General features: G+C 41.6%; 1 protein-coding gene across 1 annotated transcript in view; it reads left to right on the forward strand.

Moving 5' to 3' along the window:
- GPR107 (G protein-coupled receptor 107) overlaps window positions 1-8,897 on the forward strand; it is a 34,526-nt gene extending 25,629 nt beyond the window's left edge. Inside the window, exons 15-18 of the mRNA XM_086475535.1 lie at window positions 222-271; window positions 995-1,078; window positions 1,885-2,009; window positions 8,348-8,897. Of these exons, the coding sequence (XP_086331661.1) occupies window positions 222-271; window positions 995-1,078; window positions 1,885-2,009; window positions 8,348-8,444 (356 nt within the window). The 3' untranslated portion in view covers window positions 8,445-8,897. The remainder of the gene's footprint in view (window positions 1-221; window positions 272-994; window positions 1,079-1,884; window positions 2,010-8,347) is intronic.
- Window positions 8,898-9,737: the final 840 nt, after the last annotated feature.

Below are 9,737 nucleotides of genomic sequence, written 5' to 3' on the forward strand. Positions count from 1 at the left end.
GCCTTTTTAAGAGAGAATTCACCCCAGCCTAGGAGTTGTCCGGTACGTAGACAAGCCAGACTGGCACTCCTCAGAGTGCCCCATGGGCTGGGCGACAAACCCACCTAGTCTGGGATTACCCGAGTCATAGTTTTGACCACTTGCCTACCTTGCAGACAAGCATCAAAAGAAACTCTCTCATTTTAACAATTTTCTGACAGATTTTTGTGTTCTCTTTATAGCTGCCATTAACCTAGCAAAGCTGAAGCTTTTCAGACATTACTATGTTATGGTAAGTAAAAAACCAGTATGCATGCATACAGAGCACTTAGAAGCCATTCAGTTGGAAGCTTCTAGAGCTGGTGGATGTGGTGATGTTCCTAGTTCTGTGGCAGTGCTGTGATTTGGCGTCTTGGTCAGCTGGGTTACAACCCTCAAAGCAACTTCTTTTCCTAGTGGCTGTATCCTTCTGTCCATCTTTAAATTGGTTCCAGCTATTTGTAACACTTACTGATTTCCTCTGGAGACAGCTTGAGCTGCCAGTTGAACTGATGGACTTGAATAACGTACTGCAGACTTGCTAAAAAATTAAACTTGGGACCAAATAGTGCCTTGAGATGCATGTGTGCAGTTTCTGATTAAGGCAGTGGGAACCATGAGCATACCTCCCAAGAGAGCACAGGCTTCTTAATGATTTCCAGCGGTCTCGTTTCAGACTCTTGTAAGTGGTAAAAGTAATAAATTACAATCGTGATTCTTCAAGTTCTACAAAATGCTAATACTTAAAGCATTTCCTGCTGTAATTTAAATATGTTAGCAATAGCTTGAGTCATTTGGACATTCCACAAGCAGTTAGAGCCCTCAGCCTATATCTTCCATGTTTATTGAGGAGCATAATAAGGCTAGTTGGATATAATGTGTTGTCTGGGAATTGCTTGAGCTATTTCTCTGGAAAAAGAGGTTCTATAAGGATGGTGCTATTGTTTTCATCATGCTTTCTACTTTTCCTTCCCAGATTGTGTGTTACATTTACTTCACACGGATCATTGCAATTCTCATAAAGATTGCTGTTCCATTCCAGTGGAAATGGCTGTACCAGGTATCTGCCAGCAAAGGAAAATACATCCATTCCCTGATATTTTTTTCCTATTATTCTTTCAATATAACTGTGCCAAAAAAAAAAATAATCCTTAAACTGTTCCTCATGCTGTGGTAGAACATCTCGAAGCACGGTGTTGCAGCCTGTCTCCTGATTTTTATCACTGATGTGCCTAAGGAATATATCTTTAGTCTTAAGTTTGTCCAGCAAGGCTGCTGGATTATACATGAGATGCCTGAAAGTAATTGCATTATTGATTTTTAGTCTTTCAATTTAAAAATGTCTGAAGGAAATTAATCAAGAACATACAAAGGAGAAAAAAATTAGTCAGGTTTGCCCTGTGTAATTGAGGCTCCAGGGAGCCAGTGAAATAGGCTTTTACTCTTCCATCTACAGGCTTTATTTGCCTAGTGACTTTTAAATACTTGGTTTCTTAACATATAATCCAAGTAACTGTGCAGGGAGTCTTTGGAATACATTAACTGTTGAAAATACCAAACAACATAGGGATGATCATTCCCCCCTCCCCCCATTTAAAAGCCAAGTCTTGCTGTAGTTACTTAAAAGCGCTGGAGTGATGGCTAGAACTGTAGCTGTATTTAAAGTGACAGGGGAAGCTGGAAGAACAAAAGGCTTGACAGCCTTTAGCCTGGGATTAATGATAACAGGACAGGAATTGCTTTGTTATTTCTGCTGTGGCACAGGCCTCTTGGCCATTAAACCTTGAACCTTCTGAATGAGGAGAAATGTTTCATGACCATGAAGGATTACAGGACTGAACTTCAATCTTGTGTTTTTACTTGCAGCTGCTGGATGAAATGGCCACACTTGTGTTCTTTGTCCTCACTGGGTACAAGTTCCGTCCAGCTTCAGACAACCCTTACCTACAGCTTTCTCAAGACGATGAGGATGACTTGGAGATGGAAGCTGTGTAAGAACCCCTCCCTGCCTTTTTTTTTCTTTTTTTTTTTTTTTTCCCAGCCCTTCACTTGATTTGAGAAAAGTAGTTTTTAAAAACAGTTTACTTAATCTCTCTAAATCCTTCTTTGGAAAAGATTAGGATCTGCCTACACGTTTAAGGATGAGGTGTCTTTCTGGTGTGTGTTAAACTAACAAAGAGACTGTGATATGCATAGGAGTCTGAGCTGGATATTGCAGTAGTGTGGAATAAGCTGGTAAAGCTTTTTGTGGGGCAAAAAGATGCCCATGAAAACATCAAGCAAAAAAGCTTCTGTGTTTAATCTATGTTGCTGAACACTAACAAGCCTTATAGATTGTCATGAATGCTTCATATTTAAAAAAAAACCCACAACCAAGCCAAGAACAAAAACGAACTACCCATCTACAGAATGTAAATGAGCATGGTGTGAGGTCCCTTCTAGCTTGACGTTGAGCCTTTAGCTTTGCAGAAATTTATCTTAAGTAACGCCGAGCTGAGGAGATGGATTTTTACCAATACTCTTCCCTGTTCGGTTCCTTGCTGCTCACAAAGCACCACAAACGCGGTAGGACCTGAGTTAGTCTGGAGAAATTATAAAGTAGGGCTCAGCTTAAGTCCCTGTCATTTTCTTTGTAGTGATTTTCAGGGGCCTTAAAAAATGAGTGGCATTTCTGAATCTATAATAGAAACTGCCCTAAGAAATTCAGCATGCCAGAAGTGTTGAGTACAGCTATAATTGCCACAGACTCTGTTGCCTTAATAGGAGCAGAGCTAACCTAATCTCTTCAGTAGTTAGACATTTCATGCATAATTGCAATTCATGTACAGGCTAAGAAGCCTGTTCCTGTGACTTTTTCCAGTTTGGAAAATCTCCTTTACCTGATCTTGGGTGAAACAAATCAACACTCCAGTTTTTATCGTGGGGGCAAAAAAAAAGTCAGAATGTGTTTGCCCTTGTAGCTCAGGGGAAAAAAAAATTGATTTTGTTCGGAAATTGCTCCGAAGAGGTTTGAGGTAGAATCTAGCCTGAAATGGCATGCAAGGAGTTTAATTTCTCAGCAATATCTCTAGTAACAAATATCTTCTTTCGGAACGCTTATCTATTTTTTTTTTGCTTTGGGTCCATAAAATGTCTCATTGTTGCAAGCAGAATCCAGCTAGTTGGTAGTGACGTTAAAATCATTATCACGTAAAGGTGTTCAGATGGTTTATGTAAGAAACTGGTTTCACTTTGGAAGCTGGTAAATAAACATCCACCTCAGAAAGGCACTGTCTGAACTGGAAGATGTAGCAGGATTTGTGATTGTACAGAAATGAGCTTTTTTTCCTTTTTGCCTGTTAGTGTGAATTTCAACTTTGCATTACATGCTTAATGAATTCTTACTTGGGTTTTTTTAGGACTAATAATATGGCACCTTTTTATATTTAGTGATTTCAGTAAATTGGAGAAGCTGCTAAATTTAGGAGAATCTGCCAGAAATAAGCTGGGGAAAGGTTAATGAACTACTTAAGTTATTTACACCTCGCCATAGTGAAAGAGGCATTACTAGAAACTCGAGGATCAGAATTCATTGTGAGCCGTTTCCTAGTAAGGCGTTTTGCTCCTTGCCTTGGGAGTTTCCATTGTTGTGCCTTGTGGGTTGTTCCCCTTAGCCTTACTTGAATTTTTCTCGTCTGATTCACCAGAAGTTTTACTCCATTTGGGCACTTGGCAGAGTGTAATCTGTAAGTGTCTTGTTCTCCCTCCCCAGCTGCATCGGGGAGGTTAGGTTGGCACTTATTTGAAAAGCGTGGTGTATATACATTCTGTGACAGGTGAAGCACTGCAATGAAAACGTATTAAATTTCTTGTTGACTTGGTCTTGCTGGTCCTATTTTTGCTTTTATAAATATTAAATGTTGTTTCCGTAAGAGAAAAATATCAGGGCTTATTTGAGCCAGTGACTAAGTGCCTGACAGCATCCTGACTAACCATTGCATGAGCGTGTTTTGTCTTTCATGTGATAAATACCCACTTGTCTTCAGAGGCTGTGGCAGAAGTGAAAAGCCTTCAAACTTCATGGTGCTCTGCCATGTGTTACTGCCAGGTTTTATGGTTGTTTTCCTCTCCCAGAGGGTTTTTGTTAAAATCGGGCTTTCTAAAACGTTTGCTGCAGAAGCATTCAGTTTCTTTAGACTCAACATTTCTATGAGCCAAGGGAGGGGAGAGCTGGGAGGTCATCAAGCCTATTTTCCAGGCTTGCTTGTCTTCCAGCGAAAAACAGGACACTTTTAAGTGCAGCTCTCTAGCTTATGCCTGTTTTCGTGCAGTGCAAACTATATAAAGCTCAGACTGGCAGTAAATGCAAATGTTACGGACAGTGTGGAAATCTGCAGACTTTCCAGAAAAATCCAAAGACTAGATGTCTGTGGCAGAAGCAACGTAAGGAACAGATCCTCCCAATGTAAATCCTTGTAACTCTCAGAAATAACTTTGCTGTTCTTTCTTTGTATTTTAACTTGTAATAAGTCTTTTCAACTAATACGCCTCTCTTGGGAGAAAGCATTCACAGATATTACAGAACTTTCTCTTCAGTTATACCAACTCCATAGAAGTTGTCCTGGTGGAGAGGAGACTGACCAAACCTGAACTAAGGACCAGTCTGTTCTTTTTCAAGTAGGGTCAATAGCCATTCATCATCAACAAAGTGGCTTTCTGTGTACTCTGTGCTAGGCAGCCTCTTGAGCCCGATCTGTCAGTATGTGGGCTTGTTGCTGACAGTTTGTTAGATTAAAGTACTGTTTGAAAAGGTGCAGCCACACTTGGCTGAAAGAGTTGTCAGGTTTCCAGTCCTAATGCCATTTCTGGGGCATGAACACAAAAATATAAACAGTACGGTACATGAGGTGGGGGTGAGGAAGGGGAAAGGAAGCAGTTTTGGTTTATTTTCCTCTTGCAGTAAGTTATTTCATTAGCTCAGTAAGTTTGCTTTAAACGTTAGGTACCCAAGTGCTCTTGTACAGGTCTTCGTTGAGAATGAAGTTCATACATGCATGTGGGGCTAAGATATTTCCACTGGAGGAGGAATTGCAAGAAAAGCCAATAGTGGTTTTGTTCTCAATTTGGTAAATCCGTCTTCCTGACTGCATGGAGACTAACTTTGTTTTTCCTTAACACCCAAAACAGCTTCAACATAGTGAGCTGTTGTGGTAACATCGACCTATCTTTGCTTATTCCTTGGGATCTGGAGTTTCTCACTGTATCATGAGACAACCTACTACCTGCTAAGGCTTGAAGTCCTGGTTGGTTGCTTTTCTCTGCTTTCTCTCTTTGTGGCAGACTGAGCCACGATGCTCTGCATTAAGAGTGATTTTTCTTCACCTAACACATCTTTCCCATGCAGAGATCAGCTTTTTTTGCTCAATGGCTGATCAGTTTTCACCCCCGTTTGCAATAGCTTGTAAAGGCTGGCTGCTGCCAGTATCGCAGTGTTTCTTGTTGGACTGTAAAGCAAACAGGAAAAAACCCAGGGAACAAAACAACTGAGATCTACCACTGTGGAGGCCTGAAGATGCTTCTGAATGTTTATCCATTCCTTGGTACCTTGAATACTATGCAGGGGATAAAAAAAAAACCCCAAACTACTAATGACACTTCCACAGCACGTTCCACTGTGCAATGGAGTGTTCAGGGAACTGCTTTGGTGCCTCATTTGTGACTGGTATCCCTCTGACGGCTGCAAAAATTCTCTCTGGAGAGACGTGGTTTAGTGAGAAGGATTTGTTGCATTTTAACTACTGTGAGTTTGTGGGCTAGAAATGCAGTTCAGCAAACTGCGGGTGAGGAACATTGACTTGCAGTCCTGAAACTGCTCAGAGGACTAGAATGAGAATTGTGGTGTGCTTGGTCTTAGTGCTGATACCCTTAATTTACTAAAATGTCTTGGCTGAACTGATTTTGAGAGGGAGAGGAGTTGCCCATTGTACATGAACAATCGGAGAAAACAAGCGCTCAGGAGCTGTGCCGTGCGCTTGTCAGGAGACAAGAACAGCGCTCATCAGGTGGTCTGTAACTTAGTGTTGAGGAACCACCCCGAAAGCTCTCCCAGTTCTTTGCTGTTGTTGGAGGGGGGACACAGTAAATGGCCTTTCTGGTAACAAATTACGTGACTTGGCTGCAGTTTCAATATGTAGCTGTTTGTTCTGTCCCTCCATCAGTGTGAGAAGTGGGTCATTCCCTCGTAGTCATAACCTCTCGTCGCTTTTGTCATCATCTTGGTGTGCAATGGGTTTGTAATTGTATTAGAGTGCAGTGCTGAAATCTAGGCTGTGTGCCAGGTGGGTTCTTACTAGCTGTGAGTCAAGTGTTAGAACTACTTTGGTGTCACGTGTGTGTAAAACACCTATTTATATATCCCGGTATGTCTGCTGTTGCGTTGCTGTGTTAGTTGCTCATTTTTGGTTTGTAGTCCATTGTAATCTTCAGCTCCTCACTGAAGAATTGAAACTTAGCCACTTCTTCTGTAATGATGAAGTTTATTATTTCTGAAGAGTAAACTTTGTAGCTGTCTTGCTGCATTGTCCCATGTTTTGCAGACCATTACTTTTGATTTGCCGGAATCTTTCTGCATTCTAGTCCTGTTCTCAAATATGTAGCTCTTAGTGTCTTCTGCAGATTTAATAAGCAACTTCTCTATTCCATTACCCAGGCAATTACTGAAAATACTGAATAGAAGTGAACCCAGGACAAACCTCTCTGGAACCACTCTCAATGTTCTTTCATTTTTGACAGGAAACCATTAAGTACATCTCAACGCATGCTTTTCCAATTAGTTAAGCATTTACTTTGGTTTTGTCTAGCTCATGTTTCCCCAGATTTTTTCCTATGTGGCCATAGGAAAACCTTTGTCAACAGGGCAGCTTAAGAGATCTACATGTTCTCTGTGCTGATAAGCTTGATGTGATTGCCTGCAGGCAAATGTTTTGCTGTTTACTAATTCCATCTTTCTCCTTTAAGCAACCTGCTTGCCTTTCTCTTTTTTTTTTTTAATTTCAGTAAGGAATAAAGTAGCTATTTGATCTGTACCCTTCTGACCCTTTCCCTATTTGCTTAAACACAAGGTTATCTAGACCCACTCTAAAGTGTCTGACGATCCCAGTCCTGCCTAAAGAGTCACAGAACACACCAGTTTGAGTAAATTGCGTTTACAGTACTTGAACAGAAGCTGATGTCTAACATGGAACTAAGGGCATTATCAGAAGAGTGTATCTGAAGGTTACTTCTCCTTTCGAGTGACGCTGTGAAAATGTTCTTAGCTAGTCTGATCAAATAGAGTGTTCTTACATGGTAAACAGCAGGTGAGAGCACACAAAGACTGACAGCAGCATCTTTGAACAGGACAGGTTTGTGTATGCTTCCAGGCATCCCTTGTGAACGCATTGAGCTGTTGGCACTCTTGCTTTCAGCATCCAAAATAACCTTTGTAGCACATTGGGGGGGGGGGGGGGGGGGGGGAGAAATACCTGCACAGAATGAGAATCATTTGTGCAAAAGAATAAAGCAAGTGTCTTGTGTATGTGAATAGTCTGTTTTGTATAGCAACAGGGAAAGCTACTGGGCTGAAGAGCTTGTTGGATAGTCGAGGTAGTTCTGACAGGAGTGGTGCTGTTCTGGCTGGATAAACAGTTGAGTCTGCCTAATGTTTGAATTATGAGGCTTTAGTTGAATGGTCAGACTGCCATGACAAATCCAGACTTGGATGGTATAAAAGGGTGACCTCTCTCTTCTGTTTTGTTGCTGTTCATTGAGTAATTTTGCTGTTAACAGGAGCTGGTGTGCCTTAAGCTGAAAAGGTTCCTCTGGAGCACTGTCCACTGTGCGTGCATTTGTATAATACCTTGTACCTACTAAAAGCATTGCAAATGCAGAAGAAGGTCTTTCATGCACAGAATTAAGGGCGTTCGGCTGTATAGCAAAAAGGTGTTTAAGGAAGCTGCTCAAACTTTAGCAAATAAACACCTGGTTTAACTGTTTAACCACCCCCGCTATCTTCTTTCAAGTACAAGCAAATATTATTTGCTGGTTTAGTTTAATAATGGATGGGGAGGGCCTTGAGGCTCTCAAGGGCAGTGGCCTTGCTCCCAGGGCCCACCAGTGTTGTGTCCAAGATGACAGCTGGCGTGCACAACGGTAGCAATAGGAGAGATCGAACATCAGGACTGCTGGGTCTTGGTAAAGAGAGACTTGAGAAGCGTTACTTGATATGTGCAGGACGACAGGCATGGGTTATTGGTGAAATGGATCTTACAGTTCAAGTTCTGTTCTCTGATGTTTCTCCCTTCTCTTCCAGGGTGACGACTTCTGGAGTAATGGAGGGCATGAAGAAGGTCAAGAAAGTGGTGAATGGTTCAGCAGAGCCGCAGGGCGAGTGGGAAAGCATGGCATGATGGACTGGACTAAGGCAGCACTTTCAGAGAAACTTTTTTAATTTATTAATGTTACTCTCAGTGGAAAGGGAGCAACTAGCACTTCCGAACACTGAAACTGCACAGTGGGGTGTGACTAGGGGGAGCAAAGCAGTGCAGAAATATAACTATTCCTCTGATTGTCAGAACATGGGATCTCTTGGTACCTGCAGGGAGCGTGAAACTTTCCCAGGGATTTTGGGTAGCTTATTCTTTTTTCCCCTTTCTGGATCAGTTAGGTATTCTGACTTGTTTACGGCTGCGTTCTTCAGAATATGTAATGCTAACGTGAAGAGAGACCTTGGGTGTGTATGTAAAGTATATATTTTATATAATGCGCATATGTATACACACACATATATATACACACACTTGTTGTGTAACATGTATGCTGGGAAATACAAAGCGTGTCAGAAGGTGGGAAAGGAAGATAAGAGATGTAAGTATTTTTTTTCCTTTTATAAACTCTTCTTTTAACCTGGACAAAACATTGCAAAACAAGTGAACAGAAACAGTTGCAGTTATCAGAGAGGCTCAATGGGGTATTGGATCAGATGGCTTCTGCCACTACTCACATCGGTGGGAAAGTTGATCAGTATCTTCTGGTCGTATCCATGCAGGTATCCACTTGGATGTGTCAGGTTTTCAAATGTATTGCTATACAGGAAGCAAGTGACTGTTCTCCGTTAAAAGCACTAGCCTGTAGTGCAATAAGCACTAATGTAAATTCTCCACTGTTCATGGAGTTGCTCTCGATTCACACCCACCTGACAAGAAGTACACAAGAGGCGTAAGATGCTTGCTTTTTAGGGGTCTGACATGCTATCTTAAACGTATAATTTCAAGCTGTGACCCAAAGCACTTTGATTTGCTTTAGAAAATACTTTCAACATATTCCAAAAGACGCTCCTTTCTGGCACAGTATGAACAGTACCAGAATGTCCAGTGGAAATCTGTCTAGCAAAAGTACCGCTGCGTAAACCTCTGGTTCACCGTTATCCTGAGTCACTTAGCCTCTCTGGGTGGCTACTTGTACCTCTCTGGCGATGTAGGAATACAATACTGCTGTTTGAGGGGAGCTGAACTGGTCAAAATGGTATTGTTGCCAAAACCAGGCAACTGCAGCTCCTGGTCCTAAATGGTTTTTGTTGGGAAGGGGGATTATGGCCAGAACCTCAATGCAGGCAGATAAGATAGTCTTGACTATTAGCTGCAAACTTGCAGTGGGGTCTTCAGAGACATGTTACAAATGCCATGTGTGTTTTTGCCTGTAGT

Source organism: Leptosomus discolor, chromosome 19 (genome assembly GCF_034619465.1).
Source record: "Leptosomus discolor isolate bLepDis1 chromosome 19, bLepDis1.hap2, whole genome shotgun sequence".
NCBI lineage: Eukaryota > Metazoa > Chordata > Aves > Leptosomiformes > Leptosomidae > Leptosomus > Leptosomus discolor.